We start from the raw sequence: 27,498 nt of genomic DNA, 5'->3' as shown, positions 1-27,498 counted from the left end.
ATAACGATGAGCAAAAAGTGAAATGGAAACAAGTGCATTGGATCGAATAGCCTGGTCGATCGAACGGCAGGTTCGATCGAGCGGGCTGTTCGTTCGGTTTGAAAGTCCGTTTGAACAGTCCTGTTCGATCGGCCGGTAGGCTCGATCGGCTGGACCATTCGAGTGGATTGTTTCTTCCTCTGATGTGTTTGTGTATGATGGTTTGAACTTTTGAAGTTTTTGTTGCAGTATTTGAGAACACTGAAGTGTTCTTACCTTTCAGGTCGATCGATCGAACGGTCTGTTCGATCGGCCGGCTTATCCGATCGGTTATACACTTCAATAGTGGTTCCTCAGTTGGATGTCGCTCGATCGAGTAGCAGGCTCGAGCGAGTGGCACCCCATACTACGAACGAGTTGTAGAATCGATTAAGTGCTGAAGCATAGTATCTCATGATCCGATGAGTAATGTTGATAAACAGTTGTTCGATCGAACAGTACCTCATTCAATACCATACTTCATGAAATTTGTCAAAGTGTGGGACCTCATGCTAGCCGATCGGCTGGCCCGGTCGATCGGTTGGGCTGTTCGTTCGAACAGCCTAACCGTTCGGCCAGCATTCTGACCTGGTCGGCCTTTCGTCTAACACTTGGCTGTTTTGGTTGTTGACGTCATTTCGATATTCCTTGACAACGAGTTTAAACAATGGAACCTTCGTCCTTATCCATTTATCCCGTTCGGACAGGAATCACCCAAGTCCGGCCGGTGAACGGCTCGGAACGTCGGTTTGATGTCTAACCCGAAATTGGTGAACCTCGTAGATAGAATCCGAACCTTAAACCATCCAACTGTTAGAGTGACTAGTGAGTTGGTTCAAGCTTCGTTTTCTACCAGTTTTAAGGCATTGAGTGTAAAAGAGTTGAAAGAAAGTTAAGAATTCTTCTTTCAATCCTTCACACCACGGAAAGGTTAAGATCTATTATGGATTTTCGTTTGTTTATGTGGAAATCGGTTAGATCTAAGCTATTCATGGTTGAATGAGGCCAAAACATGATGTTCTTCAAGAACACCATGATGACATCACCCAAGAACACTTAGATCTTGGTGATTTCACGGTTAGAATTCAAGATTTGAAAGATAGAAAGGTGAAGATTCACGCATTGATCAAAAACGTACAAGAACTAGGATGAAAACTTACCAGAGTTGAGAGAAATCTGAGAAAAGGTGAAGAACAAGGCAGGTTCGGTCAGAGCTTTCCAAAAGTAGAAAGAGTGACAATGACAGGGCTATTTATAGGCCTCCAAAAGGGGAAAGTGTCAACCGATCGGCCAGGAGCTCTGGTCGAGCGGCCTGCTCGATCGAACAGCATGTTCGATCGGCTGGCCTGTTCGATCAGGGCTTCCTGTTCGATCAGCCATCCCTTTTCGAGCGTTTTGCGACGATTTTTGATATTTCGATTTCGATGGACGATGATACGAATACGATAGAGTTCCTAGTCAAAATTACTTTCAGTCCCAACTACTATATCTAACATACAATCATCTCTAATTTACCATTCGACTTCGGTTTTGATTGAGTTCGATTGAATTTCGAGTTTCGATTCGAGTTTCGATTCGAGTTTCGATTGATTCGATTAAATACCACATAAAACATAAAGTAAACATGCACAAGTAACACGTAAGGCACACACACACGTAAGTATTACCACACCAGTTTCGCATAGTTCGAGTCTCGAGTTCGATTGATGAGTCGATTAGCTTGATTATTGATTGATTAACTTTATCGCATTGTTACTTCCTACTATTCACAGTCGTAGTTCGGTCGCATTGATTAAACATTCGATCATTTTATTTAGACAACACTTACTCCACATAATACAAAAAAGCAAAAAGAACATTTACCAGTCAAAGAAATCAAAGTTGACTTGGACTTTGACTTTGACTTTGACTTTGACATTCGAAAACACGGGGTGTTACATGTATGCTTGGTATAACTCCGAGATCAGCAATGAACTTTTTCATCCAAACAGCCTCCTTAGCAGCTTCTGAAGCCGCTATATATTCTGATTCAGTGGTCGACTGGGCCACCACGCTTTGCTTAGAACTCTTCCAAGTTATAGCACCACCATTTAAAGTAAAAAACATAGCCTGTCTGAGATCGTGAATCATCACGATCCGTTTGGAAGTTTGCATAAGTGTAACACTTTACTCTCATCTCTTCTTCCAAACCGCCAAATATCAGAAACATATCCTTAGTTCTTTTTAAGTACTTTAGGATATTTTTCACAGCAATCCAGTGACTTTTACCAGGATTCTGTTGATATTTGCTAGTCAAGCTCAGAGCAAACGATACGTCCGGTCTAGTACATAACATGGCATACATGATGGAACCGATAGCAGAGGCATATGGAACCTTTTTCATATCCTTTTTATATTTGTCCAATTTGGAACACCGATGACTATTTAGTACGATTCCACTTGCCATTGGCAAGAGACCCTTCTTGGAATCTTGCATTGAAAAACGTCGAATGACCTTATCAATATATGTACTTTGACTAAGTCCAAGTAGCCGCTTAGATCTATCTCTATAAATCTTAATTCCCAGAATATAAGCAGCTTCTCCAAGATCCTTCATTGAGAAACATTTACCAAGCCAGGATTTAACGTCCTGCAGCATCGGGATATTGTTTCCAATGAGAAGTATGTCATCTACATACAAGATTAGAAAAGTAATAGAACTCCCACTTGCCTTCTTGTAAACATACGGCTCATCTTCATTTTTGATAAAACCAAATTGTTTGATTTTATGATCAAAACGAAGATTCCAGCTTCGAGATGCTTGTTTCAATCCATAAATGGATTTATTCAACTTGCAAACCTTCTTAGGATTCTTAGGATCTACAAAACCTTCAGGCTGCTCCATATAGACATCTTCTGTAAGATGTCCATTTAGGAACGCGGTTTTAACATCCATTTGCCATATCTCATAGTCATAATACGCGGCTATGGCAAGTAGAATCCTAATAGACTTAAGCATGGCTACTGGTGAGAAGGTTTCCTCATAATCAACTCCTTGAGTCTGAGTAAATCCTTTAGCAACCAACCGAGCCTTATAGGTTTGCACATTTCCATCCATGTCTGTTTTCAACTTGAAAACCCATTTACTTCCTACAGTCCGACATTCGGGAGGAAGTTCAACCAAATCCCAGACTTGGTTGTCATACATGGATTGCATCTCGACGCCCATGGCTTCGAGCCATTTTTCAGATTCGTTACCTGAAATCGCAGCTTTGTAGGTTGAGGGCTCTTCTTTATCTATTATCAAGACGTACCTATTAGGTGAATACCGATTAGGTTCATGACGATCCCTCGTACTTCTGCGGATGCCTAGTGTTACATCAGATTCCTGAATCCTATCAGGTTCATCTCCAACAACATTTTGTTGAGAGGCAGATTCGACTATTGGTTGATCAATTTGTGGTTCTCGAATTTCCTCAAGATCCACAAGATTATCTCCAATTCCTCGCGCCATAAGCTCATCCTCTAGGAATGTTACTCGACGCTTAGTGAAAACTCTATTTTCAGCAGGATTATAGAAATAATAACCAACCGGATATGCATATCCAATGAAAACAACTTTTTCACCGCGAGGATCAAATTTGTCCGAAGACTCACTGGTAACATAAGCGTTACATCCCCATATGCGAAGGTAAGAGACTTTAGGTGGTTTACCATGCCACATCTCATATGGTGTCTTTTCTACCTTTTTAGTAGGAGCAATATTCACAAGACGTGTAGCAGTTTCAAGAGCATAACTCCAAAAGGAATGTGGTAAGTTTGTACGACACATCATTGATCGAACCATATCTAATAAGGTTCGATTTCTCCTCTCAGACACACCGTTAAGTTTGGGTGTTCCAGGTGGAGTTAGTTGGGATATAATCCCACACTTCTTGAGATGTTCATCAAACTCTTGATTAATGTATTCACCACCTCGATCGGATCGAAGTGCCTTAATCGTTTTCCCTAGTTGATTCTGTACTTCATTTTGGAATTCTTTGAACTTTTCAAAGGTTTCATGTTTAAACTTCATAAGATAAACATATCCATATCTACCATAATCATCAGTAAATGTAACGAAGTATCTTTCCCCGTTCCTTGACATAATCCTGAATGGACCACATACATCAGTATGTATGAGTCCTAACAGGTCTTTGGCCATTTCACTAGTTCCGGTAAAAGGGGCCTTAGTCATCTTGCCACTTAGACAACATTCACATAAATCGGCTCTCCGTAATTATTCCAAATAATCACCCGTTGCATTTATTACGCTTATTATTTCGTGATCCGGTGATTAACGATTAAAACACCGTTATATGTTCGTTGCCCAAAGTGTAACTCTTTGGGTCGTACCTTGACGGCAACGTTGAATTATAATCGACAATTGAACATCATATAACATGTAACCATTAAAAATGTTAACAAAGTGTTATGATTCAATAAGTAAACTCTTGCTTAAAAATAGGGAATTTTAACAACATATAAATGTGTTTATAGGGTCGTGGATGGGGTGTATGTATACTGTTCGTTGTTAAATTTAATATGATCTAATTGGGTGTATGTTATGTTTTGATGCTGATGAGGATGGTTATGTTCATATGGTAATATTGTACCATTCTTTTTTTTTTTTATAATAATTTAACGAACATAACTTCGAATTTAACAATATTTTGAAAATTTAATATAAATGAATAGATTTTGTAAATTTAATGTTTTTGAATTTTAAACTAACGATGATTTATTTATATTATATAGTATATATAAACTAAATGACAAGCTATAACACACCTACTTGCTTAATTTCATACTAATTCAAAGATTTGTCATATATACTCGTTTCTTGTAACGTCATCAAATCAAAAACTACAACTTACCACATGTTAGAAAGTCTAGATGATTAAGGATTTGAGTTCATGCATTAGATAGGGTTGGATTTCCTCTTTACTTTGAACAAAATGCATCAATTTGAGCATCCTCCTCTTCTTTCTCCTTGCGGGTGTCGACACACACATACAAAACCCTGAACTTTCTATTTAATTGAAACTTTAACTCAAATCTCTACGTTTAGTCCCTCTTGTTTGTCACTTGATCACAATTGTCACCACATTCCTCATATATTTGTTGACTTTTCAGAAAGTCGACGGTCAAGCTACAAACTTCCAACTTAAGAATATATGTCCATATCGATGTATTAAGCCATACTAATAACACCATATACATTCCATACCCATGTTGTACAACACATACATCCATGTAATCACCTAGTTACACACACATATATATACACATAGTCAGTTCTATCCACACTAGTATTTCCATAATCCTACAAGTAGCACCATAACCTAGGGCTGTGCAACAGTTTAGAACCGGACCGAACCGAACTAAACCGGAACCGAACCGGAACCGTTAATTGCTAAATTTAAGAATCGGAACCGAATCGTATTATAACGGTTCCGGTTCGGTTCCGAACCGGTTAAACAGTTCTCGTGTAAACGGTTCTCGCGGGAACCGGTTGACAATTAAATCATAAAATTAACATTTCAATAAAAACGAATCAAACTATTTGAAACATTAACTAAGAGTTGCAACATTCAGAGTTCAAACCAACCAAAATAAAAATAGAAAATCAACAATAAAAAATTTCAAGCCATAAAACAAACTCTAAATAAAACTATTACAACCATCGTGTTAACAATTAAAACAAACATCTTCAAACTTCATTCGATCTTCATCCTCTCAATCTTCTCACAAACATCTAAATGAAACCAAGTGTTAGCAATTAAAAAAATAAACGAATAATGCATCTAGTGTATTTGGTTCATGTGAATAGATTGATTAGTAATGCATCTACTGTATTTACAAAGCGATACACTATTTATACACATTTACAATTTGATCAACATTGATTTGATTATTTTTGTTCAATTTTTATTTTCATATACAGAAAACTATATGTATCAGAAAACAAACATCTAGAAAGAAAATATATGCAATCATAAAAAAAGGTCATGTAGAATAGCGTACCTGTATTTGCAGGGTGTTGATAAAGATGAACTTGTATGATAGCAGTTAGGGTTAGGGTTGAGAGATGGAGAAGAATTAGAAGATGAAAAATGAGATCGTGGAATGAATATAAGAGGGGGGAATAAGAATTAGGATGGTCGTATGATGTTGAAAAGCTCATTAATAAAATAGGGTTTAAATATTTACAATCCCAACTGGTTCTAGCGGTTCTTTAACCGGAACCGTGGTTTTAACCAGAACCGAACCGGTTAACCATTTTTACCCAAATTTAAGAACCGGAACCAGACCCTATATACAAAAATACAGTTTGAATCTAGCGGTTCCGGTTCGGTTCATCAGTTCTGACAGTTCTGAACCGCATACTGCTCAGCCCTACCATAACCCATGGTTAGCTAACCTATATCATCATTCCAACTTTTTTTTTCTTCCTAGTACATTCACATTCGTCACAGTTAGCATCAACTCGCTTCTTAACCTCAACTACAATCAATCAAACACATAGTGTGTATCATACCATTCATGTATAGAACACAAGCTAGTTATGCATACTTCTTACCAAATCATACAATCAACTATATTTCCACCTAAAGCACATTCCTCATGTTAGTTTACTATCAATCGTGTCATTATCATATTCTACTCATACTCATCCATTATTAGCATACAATTTCATATACTAACCCTATACTAGGCATTTCATCAAATACTTGGTGTGCGTACTACTATCTAAGCATAATGTACAATTATTTCGTACTTTTCTTTCTACTTCTTGCTTTCATTCATCAACACAACAAAACATCAAATTAATTTCATACCATATTCAACATAATTAACAAGAATTCATCACATACAACATGAATACATCAAGAATTGAACATGGCTGACAGTGACACACCCATGTCGCTACCCTCACCCTCTGGTGGTATTTCATTTTTAGTAACCATTAGTTGTGGTATGACCGCAGAACAGTCGAATATATCTATTGGGTTTAACGAACCCCGCTCCTGGTCGGCCGTGACCCTGTGGGAGTGCAACTGTGTTCTACTTGTTTTGCATCGCCTTGCGTGGCGATGTGGCGAGGGAACATCATTATGGTTAGGTTACGGGCTTATGTCGGTACATACGTCATGGTTTTGCAAGACCATGATTTGACTATCGTAATTTCCATTAGACTAAACTTTTATCAAATAATTTCGGTTTCATTTGTATCATTTAAGCATGTGAACTCTCCAACATGATGCTGACGTTTTAAGCATGTTTTTCAGATAAGTGAACTCCGGTTCACAACTTTTGGAAGTTTGCATGCATCTTGAGCGATACCCAGGGGCGGACCTAGCATATAAGAAGGGGCAACCTCCGCTACGGCTTGGCGTTCCGGCGGTAGTGTAAAATTAGTGTAAATTTTGGAAAAATTTGACGTTTTTACGATTTCGTTACGGCTTTTTTATAAAACGTTACGGCTTGGCGGATTTTCTAGATCCGCCACTGGCGATACCTTTATGGCATTTGGCTAGTATTTCTCCTCACATATGAGATATATTTGGCAAATCCTTGATCTTTATAAACAATAGTTCTTTTGGTTGAGTGTCTTTAAACATGGTACTTTTAAATTTGTGACATGTAAACTAAATATATTGTTTTGGTTTGTAATCTTTAAACTACCAATATAGATGATGCTTAATCATATTAGATGTTTTCTTATCGTATGCTTGAAAGGTCCGTCATGGTCTCTCCTCATGTTTCCACCGGGTGTGACAAATTATGTGGTGGGTACCTCTTCGTTTTGGGTCAATGATGCTACCACATTTCCATCTGACTCTGCTATTTTGGTTTATTGCCTCTATGCAACCGCTTTCCGAAGACAAGATAACCAGTTGTGTCATAAAGATGTATTAGCATAGTTTAGATGCATTAGGTTTAGCCCTTTAGTAAAAAAAATTGTTGACGTTGTATCTTTTTAAAAGTTTCTGTAATGGCAGTTTGTCTTCAAGTGTGTTGTGTTTATTGTAGATTTTATAATAATAATTAGACTTGGAGTGTGTTGTGTGTCATTGTCCGTACCAAACCCTGTCGCATTGCGACGGGTACTAATTCTAGTTAGTTGATTAATAAAAAACAATCTGAGTAAAAGTTAAACTTACTCACTATGCAAACTTGAGTTTTAGACTTGTAAAATTTAAAAGAATCGAGCTTGAGCTTATGCAAGCTCAAGATCAACTCGACCCGTTCATTTATCATATTATAAAATGATTAGTTTAAAAATAAGTGAGAAATTAACATTTTTATTTTATTTATAAAGACATATCCAGGAAAACCACCAAACTAGACATGTTAAATTTGAAAACTAACATCTTAGACATGTAAATTAAACCGACAAAGAAGCAAAGCCAGAGCTAGGAAAGGCACGGAAACTCCTGTAGAGTACATCAGGGACCACAAGCAAACCAATTATAGGGCAATACATGTAAAAGCTGAGGACTTTAGTGTGACAATGCTTTGTATTTCCATAATGCCTAAATGGGCATTAGTGACTTATACTTTACCTTCGTTCTAGCAACTTTCTAGTTATTATATAAAATCCTTCAATGTTCAAATTAAATTTTAAAAGCAGGGGTTAAGTCTTACCCGAAGGCTACGGCCTTTGCATGTGCACTTGTTTTATTGGATAGTTTCGTTGACCCCTGATACTTCTCTTCGTTTATTGTGCAGACCAAGCCACCTTAGCCGACGCTGTTTTAGGGTGTAAGGAGTGGTTAAACACTTTGGAGTGGTAAACTAAAAAACCGACCAATCAGAGCGCGCCATGTCAATCAGGCAAAAGTGTTTAAACTTTGTTGAAAATTGTTGGCAATGGTTTAAACACTTGGTGAAGTGGTAAACTATTTAAAAAAAAGGAAAAAAAAGTGTGATTGGTTGAGATAGCAATGGACCCCACCCACAATACCCTCCCTCTCTCAATCATCTTCTTCCCCGAATCGGTATGCCATCCCCGCCCCTTTAACTTTGCCGATCAGTAAAGGGGTCGGCGGTGGTGTTCCCGCTCGGCAAACCGAGTTTGCCGCCTCCCTCTACCGCCCACTCCGGACCCCCTTAGCGTTGTCTGATTTGCCTTGAATGTCTATTTTCAAAATGTTTAAAGTCTATGCCTATTTTGTAAATTTTGGTAATTTTCTGATACCATATTTTGTTTCTTTCTTAATTTTAGTACATGTAAATTACAAGTCATACCATGATTTGACTCTTACCCCCAATGTCGGTGACCTTTTCTGCACATCACAGCAAAGCGTCAACCCCTTTGGTGGTGCTGTCATTTTAAAGCAACAAAATAATAATCCAAATCCAAATCCAAATCCAAATCTATTCGATCTGCACAACAAACTCTCTCCATATTCTTCGCATCATTCAAATCCTCATTCTCGCATCTTCTTCTAGGGTTTATTTCGCGCCTCATTCAACCGCCACACCTCAAATTCCGGTGGCCGGAGCTCTCAGATCTACAGCTAACCTACACTGCCACGTCATACTTTTAGGTCAGTTTCAATTACTTTTAATCTCTACCTGTATACGATTCATTGTGTGAAGAAGGTGGATTTTGATATGATTGTTACGAGATCTGAGCTCTCAGGAGCTTAATTGATCCGTTTTTGGAATTAATTTTATTAATTTTATGTTGAATTAAGATCCGATTGAGTTGAAGTTGTTGTTAATCAGAAATGTTATTGCGTATTTCGATGGTGAAGAGGATTATGAATGCGTATGAGCTGTGATTTAGTGTGTCTAGTTATGGATTTAGGTTTATTATCATGATGAATTAAGATCCGATTGAATTGAAGTTGTTGTTAATCAGAAATGTTATTGCGTATTTTAACGGTGAAGGTTATGAATGCGTATGAGCTGTGTGATTTAGTATGTCTAGTTATTGATTTAGGTTTTGGATTAAGATCCGATTGAATTGAAGTTGTTGTTAATCAGAAATGTTATTGCGTATTTTAACGGTGAAGGTTATGAATGCGTATGAGCTGTGTGATTTAGTATGTCTAGTTATGGATTTAGGTTTTTTATCATGATGAATTAAGATCCGATTGAATTGAAGTTGTTGTTAATCAGAAATGTTATTGCGTATTTCAACGGTGAAGATGATTATAAATGCGTGTGAGCTGTGGTTTAGTATGTCTAGTTATTGATTTAGGTTTTGGATTATTTGTATTATCATGATGAATTACGATCTGATTGAATTGAAGTTGTTGTTAATCAGAAATGTTATTGCGTGTTTCAACGGTGAAGATGATTATAAATGTGTATGAGCTGTGGTTTAGTATGTCTAGTTATTGATTTAGGTTTTGGATTATTTGTATTATCATGATGAATTACGATCTGATTGAATTGAAGTTGTTGTTAATCAGAAATGTTATTGCGTGTTTCAACGGTGAAGATGATTATAAATGTGTATGAGCTGTGGTTTAGTATGTCTAGTTATTGATTTAGGTTTTGGATTATTTGTATTATCATGATGAATTAAGATCCGATTGAATTGAAGTTGTTGTTAATCAGAAATGTTATTGCATATTTTTATGGTGAAGATGATTATGAATGCATATGAGCTGTGATTTAGTATGTCTAGTTATTGATTTAGGTTTTGGATTATTTTTATTATCATGATGAATTAAGATCTGAATGAATTGAGGTTTAGTGTGAACCGGAGCTACTTTTCGAAGTTGTTGTTAATCAGAAATGTTATTGCATATCTCAATAGTAATGATGATTATAAATGGATATGACCTGTGATTTAGGCTTATAGTATGTCTGGACATTGATTTAGGTTTTGGATTATTGATTAATGGTGATTTGTGTTGTTGTGAAGAACAAGTGTAGATTTGACATTTAGAGGAAGGATAAGGGAGTGAAGGAGGGAGGGATTGGATGATGAAACAAGGGATGATAGAATGCAGTGTCTGTCATTCCAAGTTGGTGAATCCGTCTGCAAAAACAGTCTCCCGGGCTTATGATAGACATCGTAGCAAGTTTTCGAAAAAGCAACGGGTGCTCAATGTTCTATTGGTTGTTGGTGATTGCATGTTAGTTGGCTTACAGGTAATTTTATTGCTGTTATGTTCCTTCTGCACGTGTAAGATTTGTCTTTTTGTGTATAATTTTGTCTGAAAGTTGTTGCTTTTTGTTCACCAGTCACCACTGTAAATTTCTCTAAAATAAACCTTTTGCACCTTTTGTAACCGGTGCGTTTGTATCTTCTTGGGTTATTCATACAATTTTTGATGGGCATTTTCACCAAGCTAACAAAAGGTTCAAGAAACTTTACAAGAACACATATTTAAAACGGCTATGGTAAATCGTTTTGTATATTTAGTTGTAGTGAGGTCTTGCTAGACAATATAAAAAACACATATGGTTTTCTTGCTTTTAGCATTTATATATTTCACGCTTCCAAATTCCAAACTGTTATTGACTGGAAATATGTTGGTATAATAAGTTGTGCACTATATTCATGTTGCATATGTTATCACAGCTTACGATTTTCATTTTGTTTTACAGCCAATTTTGGTGTACATGTCAAAGGTTGATGGAAAGTTCAAATTTAGTCCCATAAGTGTTAACTTTTTGACAGAAGTTGCAAAGGTTATCTTTGCACTTGTAATGCTTCTTCTCCAGGTAGGGTTTTTCTTATTTTAAACGTGTCTAATATTATTTTCTTATTTTACATGTGTCTAATATTATATGGTTTTACAAACTGCTTAATTTTTTTCAGGCTAGAAATCAGAAGATCGGAGAGAAGCCACTTCTTTCTATCTCTAGTTTTGTACAGGTAATGTTAGTGTGTCACCAAGTTTCAGTTTTGAGTTATTGAGTTCTGAAGATCATTTTATTTGCTTTATCTTTTTAAGCTTGAAGTTATTTTAATTTCTACCTATAGATGCATTATTTGTTTTGTATTATTTATAAAACAGTAAGCTTGTTTTTTGATGTCTGCCATGTTTTTCTTCTGCAGGCAGCACGCAACAATGTGCTTCTTGCTGTTCCAGCACTCCTTTATGCTATTAATAACTATCTAAAGTTCACTATGCAGGTACTTTTAATCTAGTAGGGTGGAAATACATTTTTGAACATGAATAGGAAAAACAATATAATTTCATTCGTTACATTATTTAGTATCAGTCACATTGCTGATTGTATGTTTTGATGATCACTGACAAACAGCATATATCTTGAAATTTTAATTGGAGCCTGTTATCTAATACGAACAGCTTTCTTGCAGCTCTATTTTAATCCTGCAACTGTAAAGATGCTAAGCAATCTGAAGGTAAATTATCTGTTGCGTCGCTCCTTATGTCTTAACTTTTTAGATCACATATTTTTGACATAAACATTACTTCCAGTCTTCCCTGTTTTAAATTTGTTTTTTTTCTTTATTCTTCTTAATAAACCCTAATACCAACTAAAATTGCAGGTCTTGGTGATTGCAATTTTGTTGAAGATGATAATGAAGCGTCGATTTTCAATAATTCAGGTCTGTGATGAGCTTTTAACTTTTTTATCTATTTTTTTTATGAGATCAATCGCCACATTCACTTTTCTATGAGCATTAGTAATAAGCTTTAAACATATATATTCCTTTTTTTTTTTTACAGTGGGAGGCTCTTGCTCTGTTGCTTATAGGAATTAGCATAAATCAAATGCGTTCGTTACCTGAAGGCTCTACGGCAATGGGGCTTCCAGTTGCAATGGGTGCATATATCTACACTGTTATATTTGTAAGTTGCTTTGAGTTCCTCGTAGTTTTTATTGAAGTTTGTATATTTAATTTAACTTGACGAGTGCAATATACAGGTCACTGTTCCATCTATGGCATCAGTTTTCAATGAATACGCTCTCAAGAGTCAATATGATACAAGCATTTACATGCAGGTGGTTTTAATATTCATTTATTAATTACTTTATCATCTTCTCTTTTTAGTTGTATAGAACATTCATCTGTTGTTACTAACAGGTGATCTTAATATTTCATTTGTTAATTTTGTCCGGTTTTAGTACTTAGCACTTCCTTTTTTTAAACGAGTCATTAAAAGATGGCTTTTTGTCACATTTGGTTCGTTATGTGGACCTTTTGTACAAAACACTAATAATTAACTTATGCCATGTGTACCAAGTTCTTCAACTATCGGTTACATATAAAACTAATATCTAAATGTTCGTTTATTTGTTTATTTGTAGCATCCAATATGACAGACGTGTTTTCTTTTTCATATAATACCAACTTACTTTTTTTTTCAGTTTTTGTCCTGTTTTAGTCTTTGTAAGTTTTGTGTACATTTGAGTTATGGGCATGGTGCAATATTCAACTAAAGTGCAATATTTTGTGTCTTTTAAACTTTTACCTTGTTATAAATTGCAGAATTTGTTTTTGTATGGATATGGTGCAATATTCAACTTCCTAGGGATCCTTGGAACCGTCATCATCAAAGGTACTAATTGACCTGAATATTCAGTCTTCCAATTTGCATGTTTTTTGAATTTGACTAACTCATTCCATGTTTATTTATATTTTATATACTATAAATATAAGTATGCTATTCTATCAAACATCAACGACTTTAGCCCCTCAACTTAAATAATAAACAACTTTAGCCCATCAACTTTAATAGTGACATGTTTAGCCCCTCAACTTTAATAATGACATGTTTAGCCCCTTAAAACAACTTTAGCCCCTCAACTTTAATAATTAAATGTTTAGCCCCTTAAAACAACTTTAGCCCCTCAACTTTAGTAATGATGTGTAGCCCCGTGAAACAACTGTAGCCCCGTGAAACAACTGTAGCCCCTCAACTTTAATAATAAACAACTTTATCCCCTCAACTTTAATAATAAACAACTTTATCCCCTCAACTTTAATAATGACATGTTTATTCTCTCAACTTTAATAATTACATCTTTAGCCCCTCAACTTTAATAATTACAATACTACATCAAACAACTTTACCCCTCAACTTTAATAATGACATGTTTAGCACCTCAACTTTGATAGTGACATGTTTAGCCCCTTAACTAAAACAACATTAGCCCCTCAACTTTAACAATAAACAACTTTATCCCTTAACTTTAATAATGGCATGTTTATCCCCTCAACTTAAATAATGACATGTTTAGCCCCTTAAATAAAGCATCATCAAATAACTTTAACTCTCGCAATTTGTTTCTTTTTAAATCTACGTTTCGAACCCGCTGCGGAGCGCGGGTGGTAACCCATTAGTTATTACTTATTGTATGAACTATAACGAAATTATGCATAACACTAACTGTTATTTGGTGTAAATTGCTGTTCAATGTTACCTACATGTAAATTAGAGATATCAAACTCAGCGGGTCAGGCAGGTTGGGTAATGATTAAAAGCGGAGATCTTTTTGGTATGGGTCAATATGGTCCAGGATGACCTGAAAATACAATCTTTAATGCATTTAGTGACTTTTAAAGGAATCAGAGGTTTTGACTGTTAAACTTTACCTATCTACAGTTAAAACCTTAACTTGGTATGATCATGTTTTTCAGGTCCCGAAAGCTTTGATATTTTGCAAGGACATTCAAAAGCCACAATGCTTTTAATTATAAACAACGCAGCACAAGGAATTTTATCTTCCTTTTTCTTCAAATATGCTGGTAAGATTATATAACATGTTCAACGTTTATAAAATCGAATCATAATATTGTTGTTTTACATATAGTTCGTTCTAAAACCGATTTATGGCATGCAGATACGATTTTGAAAAAATACTCGTCAACAGTTGCCACGATCTTCACAGGCTTTGCATCTGCAGCTTTGTTTGGTCACACTTTGACTATAAATTTTATGCTTGGAATTTCTATTGTTTTCATCTCAATGCATCAGGTATGACCTCTTGCAAAAGTTAAGGAAGAGGTTGTCCTCTTAAGTCTTAATACATTCAACCTGTTATGTGATTTTACTAATTTACCCCTTGTTTCGTTTATTTTCTAGTTTTTTTCACCTCTTGCAAAAGTCAAGGAAGAAGAAAACGGGGTATTGGAGTTGGAACCGGTTGAGAACAATCATAGGTACTCAACTATTAATGACATTTTCACTTTGTTTAATAAGAAAATTATTTTTAAGCCTGTTCATTTTTTTACGTGTAAATAGGGACCAATTCGTGAATATAGCAGCAGGGGCAAATGAGGAGGTACAGATGTTCAGTGATTTATATAAGTTTGGTTATTAAGAAAAACTGTTTTTGACTTTTTTTTAACTCTTGCAGGCTAGTCATCGTGTAGAATCTGATGAAAGGAGGCCTCTACTTCCTACTTGAATCGACCAGAGTAAGTTTCAAAAATTACTGTGTTGATTTTGCTATAATTTTTTGAACGGTAAAATGGGAAAAGTTACTCAAAGTGGCTAAATGGACAGGGTTGATAACATGTTAAAACGGGTCGGGTCAAAAGGGTAGCTTTTGGCTTTTAGTGCAAGTCAAAACAAGCAGGTTGGGTCAACATCCAAATACTTGTTCATCCATATCTTTTAAACTTTCAAAATTATCAAACCAAGTATTTTTTTTTTCTAATATAACGATTTAGTATTTTTATTTTTTTGGCATTTTTAATACACTTTGGATAATTTTCAAACCGTTCGACCCTTTTGACCCCTTAGATAAATCTTAACTTAATTGACCTGTTTATGTGTGAAGGTCAATGCATGTTTCTTCTTTGAAGAGTTTTTCGGGCTCTAGTTGTGGAGGGTACGGAAGATTCCCATTTTTAAGAAGAAAAGAAAACCCTCTATGAGGGGTATTATGGTCTTTGTGGATATCGTTGAAAGAGTTTACCCCACTAACAACCAATCAAAAAACGATTTTAAGTAGCCGATGAAATCGGCCATGTTTTCGGACCTCACTATCTGTATACAGGTTCAGAAGATAGAAAAATAACAATTTATTGGTATTGTTTACTTTAGACCATTCATCCATTCAAATATAGTTTATTCAATATTGTCATCACGCTGACATACTTGTTCAATTATCGGTTACTAAGGGGGTGTTTGGGATTGAGATTCGAAATGGCTTATTAACTTATTGGAGCCAATAAGTCAACATGTCATTTGGAAAAGTTTCAAATCCTGGCTTTTGGAAATGACTTATTGACTTATTAGCTTTTGCTAATAAGTCATTTCCAAACTCAATCCCAAACACCCTCTAAAGACCATTACGATTACATATGTGTTCAATTATGGTTGACCATTATTCCTAAATCCGATCATAAACGAGGATTTTTGGATCTCCGTTATTGCTCATCATTCATACACCGTAGACCATGGCTCTTTTATCGTAACTAAGCATGTCAGGACACTTCTTAAGCTTGATACACACACACACACGGGTGGACACATAACCAAGTATAACAAGTCTATCCTCACTACCAGTAGTGGCACATATATATAGAGACATGCACAAACACATGATACCTATCATGATATACAAGGATATTTGAAAAGAACATAACCAATCTAACCCAACCACAATGATCCTTGCTAGAAAATGTTTAATAGAAAAAAAACATATGTATAACAAGGATGTTTGCGATCCTCACATGTTTGCTTGCAAAAAATGTTATGAGATGTATACTTGCGAGAAAAAGAAAGTAACAAAATAGTAGCATAGATAAATACCAGCAAGTGATGGGTTGAACACCAATTATCCCAAACATATATCATGATGAAATACGGTCATCATTACAGAATGACAGAAGCAGAGTGGTTAAGCAGAAGTAGTGATTCTGTGTAAGAGGTCTTCATGATATACGAATCAAAGGAAACAGACACTGGAAGATAATTGTGTGTTCCGAGTAGGAATCGTAAACTTCAAGTGTCGTTCCTGTTAAATTATCATGCCTCATACTTAAGTGCTCCGTTATCATTTGACCATTCTTCCTCAATCCAATTATTCTGTCACTTGTTCGCTTTAAACTAACGGTGAATACTTTTGTAAACCAAGATATTGGATCACCAGTTTTTATCAAGGTCCATACATCACAAACCAGGGCAGCCTCAGCCTCAGCCTCATTGTAAATAAGCACAACAAGCGAACCTTTAAAGTTTAAGATGGACAGATTTGTAGTGTGTTGTAAACTATCTGGAAGCTCTAGAAGTGCACTTAGATACCTATGGCATGTTTGGAAGTTGATATTTATGACATGTTAGGAAGTTGATTTGGATGTTAATAAACTTATACCGTAGTATTTCGTTGGGATTTGAAACTTATTTTGTATATGGCTGATCTTAAATTTGGCTTGTAATGTAGTAGGTTGAACTTATTTTCAACATCTCTTTTTGAACTATTGAACCGTATCTTAAACTATAGAATTTTGAAGCTTTATTAATATTTATTTTTAAATTCGAGCCGAGCCGGCTTGATTAAAAACCAACCCGAGCTTGAGCTAAGATTTTTAGCTTGGCTTCAAATCCGAGCCAAACCGAGCCGGCTTGGTTTATAATCAAGCCGAGCCCGAGCTTGGCCTGGCTCGGCTCGGTTTATATTGTGGTAGTTTTAATGGTTTATTATTGCCATTCCTACATGTTGGTTGGATCAATAGCTGAATTGGAAAAATCATAACCTGAAGGAGCAACCATCTGTTTTTGCTTATGAGATTATAAATCAAGCAAGATTTAAACATATACTAGGATCATGTTTTCAATTAGATGATAATAAGAAAAGTTACCATTAAGGGCATGCTAAGCTTATTTAAGGTAAAAAGGACTTTTTGTGAAAATGACTTATTGACTTATAACTTTTTGAAAAGGAGTTTTTTAAAAAAACTGTTTGTATTAGTTTATGGGATGAGAAAAGCCAATAAGTCAATAAGTTGTTTTTTTTAAAAGTGTTTGGCTTGGCTTATTAATGTAAAATGACTAAAAGCGACATTCTTTCATAAGTTGTTTTTTAAATTGAGGGGTAATCAGGTAATTTGGTCTTTGAAAAGTTAAAAGCTGATCAAAAAGTCACAAGCCCCCAACTTCTCAAAAACTCCTTTTTGATGGCTTTTTCTCCTTTTCAAAAAGTCATTTTGAAAAGAGTAAATTGCCATTTTAGTCCTTGAGTTTTGGCCCAAATTGCCACTTTAGTCCAAATAGTTTTTTTTTTCTCTTCTGGGTCCCTGAATTTTCCCATTTTTTTGCCATTTTGGTCCAACTCATTAACTCAGTCAAAAAAATCCCAGTTAACTTAGGGGTATTTTGGTCCGTCTACAATTTTTTTTGGCTATTTTCATCCAATCCCTTTTAAATATATTTTTTCTTTTACTTATATATTAATAATTAATATTGTATATATAAAGGGGTGTACCTATTGGCACACCCATTTGCCTATTTACACACCTTAAAATATGTTTTTTGTCCTTATATGCACACCCTGCATTGTCGAACTGTGGCCAAAACGCGGCGTTTTGGTCCGGTTAACCAGACAAAGACTGACGGGTTTCTGACGGGTCTGTTGACCAGACAAAAACGCCAAGCTTTGGCCGCGTTTTGGTCCTGTCAACCAGATAAAAGACTGACACCCGGTCTGGTTGACAGAACCAAAACGCGGCCAAAGCTAGGCGTTTTGGTCCGGTCAACAGACCCGTCAGTCTTTGTCTGGTTAAATGGACCAAAACGCTATGTTTTGGCCACAGTTCGACACTGTAGGGTGTGCACATAAGGACAAAAAAACACCTTTTTGGGGTGACTATCTACACACCAAGTGTGTAGATAGTTTGGGCCATATAAATACAGGTTACAGACCCTTTCTTTTCCACTTCCACCGCCACCATCATTTCCACCTCTTCCGTCGCCATCATCAACACCCACCACCACCGTCACTACCGCTACAACCACCACCATCACTACTGCTACAGCTACCGCCGGTTACCAATTTCGACCGACAACTCCTCCACAACACTTAAACCACCACCACCGTCACTACCCCAAACCATCACCACCGTCACTACCCCAACCATCACCGGTGACCACTATCCCCATCGTTTCTCCTGCCTCTGTGCACCAACGTCGTCACCACCGTTTAATACACGCCCAACGATTCTAAACCTGATTTTATTTTGGTTTTGAGATTCGAATCGAGCACTTAGTATCAATTGGCACCGGATGATTGCACGAAACTGAAATATGCTGGTTGTTCTCCGGTGAGTTCAAAGCTTTTTGTTTTGTTTTCTGCTCGAAAGACCGGTCACAGTTACCCTCTCGATAACACCACCACCAGTTACAGTCATCATGGTCACGAATGATCGGTTGGGCGATGTATTGTAGCTGGGTTTTGGCTATGATTCTTAGTGCCTTGCAATTAGACAAGGATATGTTGTAATGGTTGAATATTGATTTTTAATGTATTATCCATTCACACAGTGGCGGATCTTGCCCTCTGAACGTGCCATGGCCGAAAAACACGGTCACTGAAAAAAGCCCGGGCAAGCCCGGGCCAAACATAGTATATATAAAAAATTTCAATCGAAATGCGGAAAATTAGCACTACAGCCGAAAAACTTGCCCGGGCCGTGGCCCTGCAAGTGGCCTTCTAAGAACCGCCCCTGCATTCATAGATCCAAAATGGAAATCAAAATCACTTTTGGTCTGTGTATATATGAAAATCGCTTTTGGTTTGTGTGTATATATATATAAAGGAAAAAGGATAAATTAAGAAAAAAACGTTGGGTGAAAATAGCAAAACCCTTGACTTAACCGACTTATTTGGATGGAGTTAATGAAATGGATCAAAATGGCAAAAAAAGAGAAAAGTTAGGGACCCATAGGAGAAAAAAAAACGATTTGGACTAAAGTGACAATTTAAGCCAAAACACAGGGACTAAAATGGAAATTTACTCTTTTGAAAAGGACTTTTATGTTTGCCAAACACTAAGGTGGTTTTTGTTTTTTGGCCAGAAACACTTCTGGCCACTTATGTCTGCGCCGCGCAGACGCGGGCAGAGGTTTGGAGTCCGCAACTTGTTTGTTTTCTTGCAGACCTTTCATTAAAAAGGTCTGCGAGACCTCTTCACCACACAGACATGATTCCATGTCTTCTTGGAACCTCTTCTTGGCAGACATCTCCTTCCACCACCTCTACAACCACATCCCTGCCACCACCTCCACCTCCACCACCACATCCTCCGCCACCACCTCCACTGTTGGTGCACTTGTGTCTGTACTTTGTCTGTATTCGGTCATGATGTAAAACGATGTCTTTGTAAGTCATGTAAGTTTGACCAAGTCAACCATCTTCCTGGTTTGACTTGGCGAAACAATTATATTATGGTTGTAAATTGTCTGTGTCGAAGGTTGGGTCATCGAAGGATTGTTTCTATCCTTCGATGAGCTCGAAAGATATCCCACGAAGGATACTCATGGACCTCGAAGGATATACCATCCTTAGAGGTATATGTGGATCCTTCGATGGCAGTATGATCGATAGATGATGTTTCGATCAGTAAACCTGATCCTTCGACCAGATCATCTATTATGGGTATAAATACCCATGTAGTGTGTTCACTTCATTAGTTAGACACTCAAGAAGCAAGACAGACAGAAAGATACGAGAGATAGAGAGAGTATTCTGTCAAGAACACACACACACTTAGAGAGTTTGCAAAACTGATTTGTAAACATTGAGCTTGTAACCGAACCTTTCATTCGTATTAATACAAGTGGTGTTAATCGGTGAACATTGTGTGTCTTGTGTTTGTGCTTGTTTCATCTCGGTTTGCACTCTAGGTTGGATTCCGCACTTGCTAGTGTGTTTCATATAACAAGGTTAAGGTTTGACCTCATCCTCCGAGGGACCTACAAGTGGTATCAGAGCTTTGGCTCTTTTCCTTGTTAAAACCGAGTTTTTACAAGACTTTGGAGTGTTTGGACACTTGGTTTAGCACCCGTTTTTAGTATTTTTCTTGCTTTTCTTGACATAAAAACGTGTTCTAAACTAACCGGGTGTGTTAAAGAACGGGTTGGGTAACTTAAAACTTGTTTTTAAGAAATTTGGTGATTTCCGGCCGTATTTCCGGCTTTCTCCGGTGACCGGATTTTCTGGATAAGACTTTCCATTTTAGGCAATATTTTTTTTTGAAAAGTCTGAGTTGGTAGAAAGCATGGTCTGATCATACCCTTCTGCCGAAAGTTGACTACCAACCCATCACCTTTTTCACCAACCTGTCATTTTTCTGTCAGTTGTGTCAGTAGTGTTCGAAGGATATCCTTCGAAGTCGAAAGATCATCTTTCGATTAAAGGGAATTTCGATAGATAAGCATCTTTCGAACACCCTTCGAAGCTGGTAACTTATCCTTCGATCCAGGGAATCTATTCGAAGGATATATACTCGAAAGATAAGGATCTTTCAATTGTGAATCTTTCGAAATCATTGTTCGAAATTCAACAGTGATCTTTCGAACACTGTTGATCCTTCGAACAAGTGTTGATCCTTCGATTGTGGTCTGTTTAGATTTAACAAGTTTGTGTTTCTCAGATCTTTCGAGCTTGGATCATTCGGCTGGCTGTCATCTTTCGAGATATTGATATAGAATTTATTTTTCTTATCAAAGATGAATCCAAGTTGGCGGGGAACTCCGGCTCCAGATAGTGGAAAATATACAAGTACAGGTTCCACTCCCTCATGGTGGGGTACACCGGCTCCAGACAGTGGAAAGTACACGAGTACAAGTTTATCTCCTTCACGGGCCGAATCTCCGGTGTCGACATCTTCGCAAGCAAATGCCATATCGACAGGTCAATGGGCATTAGTATCGAATCAAACTCCGAGCATTCAAAGTATCTTATTGAGCGAAAGCGAAACCGGAAGTTTGAATCGTCCTCCAAAGTTGATGCACTTAAACGAGTATCCGGGCTGGGTTGATAGATTTCGTACATACGTTCTTGGTCAAAATACCGAACTGTGGATACGTTTCACTACAGATTTTGATCAAGCTATAGAGGTTGCTGCTTCAGATACTGCTACGTTTGCCGATCTTCCTGAAGATCAAAAGAAAACGTATGATCTGGAAAAGAAAGCATACGCCATTCTCACTCAGGCGTTAAGCAAAGATATCTACCACCAGTTTGTCAGTTTCAAGACAACGAAGAAGTTGTGGGACGGGTTGAAAACCAGAGGAGTAGGGAATGAAGCAACACGCCAATTGCGTCATGATCTTCTCAAGAAAGAATTTGACTGTTTCACGTGCATGGATAAGGAGTCTTTGGGAGACACGACAAGCCGGTTTTATCACTTGCTTACAGAGCTAAACAATTTTGGAGTAGCGACAACTACAGCAGAGGTGGTGAAGAAGTTTGCTGATGCTTTGCCTCCCCAATGGAGTAGTTTCTTGGAAATCTTGAAGTATAACGGAGTGTTGAGAACTACAAATATCAACGACTTCGTGCAGCTTTTAGAAAACAAGGATCAGGAGGAAACATTAAAAGCAAAAAGAGTTCCATTGCCACAAAATCCAGAAATGTATTATGGAACTACCAATTATTCGTCTGCAAGAACCGGTCCACATGCTCCACTACAAACGGTGTTTGTCACAAGCACGGATATGTATGGCAATCCAGTGCAAGTTCCTGTCAAGCCAGCTCCCACCACAGACATGTATGGAAATCCAATACAACCACCTCCTCCTCCTCCTGCTCAACAACATGCGTGTTATGGAGGGACATCATCTGCTGGTCAGCAATCAAAACCAAATACAGTACAGCTCGACACTTCAAGCCTCTCTAAGGTCAGTGTAGAAGTAGCAAGGGAACACATGGAGCTGCTTAACACTATAGTGAGCGCGTACTGTGGGTTAGTGGAAGGTCAGATTGGCAACATTAATCTGACACAAGAAGACTATCGGCAGATTGATAAGGAAGAGATGGACTTGATGGATATCAAGTGGGCTTTTGCTAGTGCTGTAAGAAGGGCAAAGGTTTTCATGGAAAGTACTGGCAGAACCAGCTTGGAAAGCAAGAAAGACAGCAAGTATGGGTTCGATAAACAAGCAGTAAAGTGCTTCAACTGTGGTGAACAGGGTCACTTTAAAAGGGAATGTACAAAGCCAGCACAGCACGGGAACCAGAACCCCTTCAGAAACCAAGGCAACCAGCAGAACCAGAACAGAAACAATGAGCGCACATTAGTGCCTGTCAACAACCAGGGCCAAGCTGGAACATCAAATGCCAACCGGGCACTTGTGGTTCAAGTGGATGAAGGATGTGACTGGTCAATCCAGTTGAGTGGTGATGCTCAGAATGGTACAGCTTGTTTTGCTAGAATTGTGAAGGAGGCAGTTCACACTAGTGGTGGAGAATCTTCCGCTAGTGGTGGTGAATCTTCTGAAGATGAAGACTCTTCTGGGTACAGCAAGAGTGTTGATGAAGAATCATCCAGTTCAGGTGATGATCATGTGGGTGAGACAGCAAATGTTTCGGTTGATGCTGACATTGATGAGCTTTTGGAGGAAGCTGCAGCACTAAGTGATAGAAGATCTATTCTGGTGGATCAAGCTGCTTATTCTTCGTCTTCTCTCCATTCAGCCTTTATGGCTAATGTCGACGGTTCATCAAGTCAGGTATGTGTCGATGAACCCACTGTTGTAAATTGTGATGAATGTGATAGGTTGCGTGCTAGATGTGCTGATGTAGAGAAAAGTATGTCTGAGTTGCAAGGCAAACATGATGCTTTACAAGCTCGTTTGTTTGACTTGCAAGACAAACATACTACAGTGAATGAGAATTTGTGTGACTTGCAAAGTAAGCATGAAGCTTTGCAAGAAAAGTATGATGTGACTTTTATTCACAATCAGAAATTGACTGTGGACCTTTCCAAATGTACAGAAGCCAATATGTTTTATGAAAATCATGAAAAGGAGTTTAAATCGGTAATCGAAAAGTTAAAGAAAGATAAAACCGAGTTAACTAAAATGGTTTCCAGAAAACAAACTGACATTAATTTGTATATATCTCGCCTTGAGACAATGCAAAAAGAGATGGCTTGTGTAAAAACGGAAAGTGAGGCAATCCAACTCAAGTTAGATAGTTATTTGAGTTCTAGCTATGTGTTGGATCACATCATTGATGTCCAAAAGGAGAAAAGGGACGTCACGTGCATAGGCTATAAGAATTGTCCACCACCAGTGAGACATAATTATGATGCCATGCCGGATGAGGAGGACAGAGTGTTCTTTGAACCATCTGTGCCTCTAGATGTGAAAGAGTTTGTAGCAGGGCTCGGATATACAAAGGAAGTATCATCAGATTCGGATGTATCAGCAGATACATGTGTGTCTTCTGCTGAACTGAATCAGGATCCTCCAGTCATTACTGAGGATGCTGATTCTTCTGATGATGAATCTGATGATGCTGTCCCAGCAAAGTCTGATGCGGTAGTCAAAAATGAGGACATACCTCTCGAGAATCACATTCTATGTGATTCTCCTGCTAAACCCGCTAAGACTGTTGCAATTGAGTCCTCGTCTGCAAAAGAGTCGGAGAGTGTGAACTTGCTGTACACTCTTATTGGTGATGATAAAATCTATTCAGACAAAGACTTTCCCATTAAGAATGTGAATCAATCCTTAATCAGCAAAGTTTTTGAAAACTCGACAAGTAAGTTTTTGGGAAAGACAGGACCACGTGTTACAGTTACACAGTGTCCTCCTATTCCAAAGGACGAAATTCGAAAACAATATGGCAACAAGAAATTACCAACAGTGCAGAAATAGCAAAATCACACCAAGCCAAAAGGAAAATCACCGGCTCAAGCACAAAAGAAGCCGAATCAAAAGAAGAACAAAAATGTAAACTTTGTGAAATCGACGGGAACGGACAAAATTGAAACGTTTGAAAACAAATCTAACTTAGATTTTGTTAAGAAAGCAACTGTACAGAAAAGAAATGAACCAAGTAGTTCAAAACCTAGTACCTCGGGATCACAAAGTTCATCATCATCGGCTAGACAATCACATGATACTTCAGGGTTTGTTGAACGAAGATCATGTTTTGAGTGTGGAACAATTGGACATATAATTCGAAATTGTCCATATCTTCATAAACAAAAGGGAAAAGTTGATGTTCCCCGTGACCAAACTGACCGTAAGCAATCTGTTTCTGTAAAGCAAGATTCCCGCCTTGTAAAAGAAAGGGAAAAGAAACAGAAACGCCAACAGGTCAAGAAAATTGAAAAGGCGATTAAAACCGATGTGGTTAACAAAACATCTGTTTCTGTCAAACCAGAAAATTCAGAAACTTCAGACAACCATGAAGTTAAAATTTTAAAAAATAACACTGGTAAAACAAAACAGACCTGGAAACCAAAAACGGTTACTGAATCAAGGGGACTATCACAATTTACCAATCATCAAAGACAAGAAGTTATTGTTATTGATGAAAATGGAAGACCCAAGACCACAATGGCTTGGGTCCCCATCTCCAACTAATTGATTGAGTTCATGTGCAGGGTGTTCCAGGAGGAACTATCAGTAGTCATTGGATTGTTGATAGTGGGGCATCCAGGCACATGACAGGCGACATGATGCTTCTCTATGACGTCAAATCTATTAGAGGAGGTTATGTTGCTTTTGCTGGAGATAAGGGTGGTTATATTACGGGTGAAGGAATGATATCCAACGAGATTGTCAGCTTTGACAAGTTCAATTTTGTGCAACAACTTGATCACAATCTTCTTAGTGTTTCTCAAATTTGTGACAAGCAGTTCTCAGTACACTTTGATGCTAATGGATGTCATGTGCTGAAACCCGGCTTCAAAATTCCAAAAGAATGGATTCTCTTGTCAGCTCCAAGGATAAATGATTTGTACGTCCTTGATATGAGCCAAGCTATTACTACGTCTGCACAAGCAACTTGTTTCGTTTCCAAAGCCACAGAAAAAGACTCTATCTCTTGGCACAGACGAATGGGTCACATTCACTTACGCAAAATGAATCATTTGGTATCAAATGAGTTGGTGAATGGTGTTCCTCTCAAAAATTTCCATCTTCAAGACGTCTGTGTTTCGTGCCAGAAAGGAAAACAAACAAAGAAACGACATCCTACAAAGAAGATCAACACGGTGGCAGTTCCTCTTGAACGTTTGCACATGGATTTGTTCGGTCCTGTCAAGCACAAGAGTATTCGGAATGATCAATACTGCCTCGTGATTACTGATGATTATTCAAGATTTTCTTGGGTGGCGTTCATGGCACACAAGAGTGAAACCTTTGGTATTATCAAAAACTTGATCATTCAGATTGAGAATTTGTATAAGTTAAAGGTTAGGCGGATACGTAGCGACAATGGTACTGAATTTAAAAATCATGCCATGGCGGAGTTTTGCACTTCAAAGGGTATTCTTCATGAGTTTAGTGCAACTTATACTCCTCAACAAAATGGCGTCGCTGAACGTAAGAACCGCACATTGATCGAGACTGCTAGGACAATGTTGGTAGAGTCGCAGTTGCCCATTCCATTCTGGACTGAAGCTGTGGCCTCTGCATGTTACACATTGAACCGAGTCCTTACAGTCAAAAGGCACAACAAGACCTGCTTTGAGCTTCTTCAAAAACGGAAACCAGATTTGTCTTATCTTGAACCGTTTGGAGCTCCATGTACAATCATCGATCCTAATGGAAAGTTTGGGGCAAAAGCAATTGATGGATACTTTCTTGGGTATGCCACCCCTAACTTACGAGTCTGGAATCTAGAGACTAAAAGGGTCGAGGAATGGTCTGAGGTCAGAGTACAAAGGCACACTTTGCCAGTCAAATGTCCTGGTCAACCTTGGATGTTTGAGTACGATGACTTTTTCAATTCGATCAATGTTGAAGCCGTTGAAGAAAGTGCTGCGGCAAGGATGTTTTTCGAGAGTGACAATGCAACAGTTTCACCGGTGGTTCGTCCAATTCTTGTCAATCAAGAACCTTCTTCGGTGAACAATAATACTCTCGACAATGAGGATTTTCATGATGCAGCCGAATTGAACGAATCTTCAGAGGATGATGAATTTCTAGATGCAGATCAAGAAGCTCCAACAGCAGTTCATGGTACTTCAGAGGGTACTCCTTCAGTGGATGCTCCTAGAACAGCTGAAGCTACTGCATCATCCTCTTCGTCAATTCCGGGCATTGATTTAGTTGTTGATCTCAATCTTAACAACCTGGGTATAAATATTCCAGTTCCAGATAATCCAGAAACAAGGATTCATAATACCCATCCTCAACAAAACATCATCGGAAATGTGCAAAGTGGCATTCAAACAAGAAACATGTTGCGAAACAACAACAATGCAGGCCTGTGTGCAGCTATTCGAGAATCCGGGCAACAAAACGATTGGTCTTTCGCGTGTTATGTCTCACAGGAAGAGCCAAGAACTTGGAAAGAAGCCATGAAAGATAACTCTTGGGTTGAAGC

General features: G+C 37.7%; 1 protein-coding gene across 2 annotated transcripts; it reads left to right on the top strand.

Annotated features, from left to right (window-relative positions):
* Positions 1–9,296: 9,296 nt before the first annotated feature.
* Positions 9,297–16,074, top strand: LOC110867598 (CMP-sialic acid transporter 3). 2 transcript variants are annotated; one of them, XM_022116576.2, is made up of 16 exons: positions 9,297–9,593; positions 10,936–11,154; positions 11,614–11,730; positions 11,828–11,884; positions 12,068–12,145; positions 12,335–12,379; positions 12,527–12,586; positions 12,708–12,830; positions 12,907–12,984; positions 13,472–13,541; positions 14,624–14,731; positions 14,827–14,960; positions 15,069–15,145; positions 15,228–15,267; positions 15,343–15,403; positions 15,769–16,074. In XM_022116576.2, exons 2-15 carry the CDS (start codon positions 10,984–10,986, stop codon positions 15,391–15,393), a joined length of 1,209 nt encoding a protein of 402 aa, XP_021972268.1. In that variant the 5' UTR covers positions 9,297–9,593; positions 10,936–10,983; the 3' UTR covers positions 15,394–15,403; positions 15,769–16,074. The 2 variants fall into 2 exon arrangements, with proteins under 2 accessions (XP_021972268.1, XP_021972267.1); XM_022116575.2 differs by having other exon boundaries at positions 10,925–11,154.
* Positions 16,075–27,498: the final 11,424 nt, after the last annotated feature.

This window comes from Helianthus annuus, chromosome 7 (assembly GCF_002127325.2).
Source record: "Helianthus annuus cultivar XRQ/B chromosome 7, HanXRQr2.0-SUNRISE, whole genome shotgun sequence".
Lineage (NCBI taxonomy): Eukaryota > Viridiplantae > Streptophyta > Magnoliopsida > Asterales > Asteraceae > Helianthus > Helianthus annuus.
This window is presented reverse-complemented; position numbering and strand designations above follow the sequence as displayed.

Coding starts and splice junctions, on each gene's coding strand:
- LOC110867598 (XM_022116576.2), top strand. CDS start 10,984: ATGATGAAACAAGGGATGATAGAATGCAGTGTCTGTCATTCCAAGTTG. Junction 14,732..14,826: donor CTTTTTCTTCAAATATGCTG/GTAAGATTATAT, acceptor TATGGCATGCAG/ATACGATTTTGAAAAAATAC. Junction 15,268..15,342: donor CAGCAGGGGCAAATGAGGAG/GTACAGATGTTC, acceptor TAACTCTTGCAG/GCTAGTCATCGTGTAGAATC.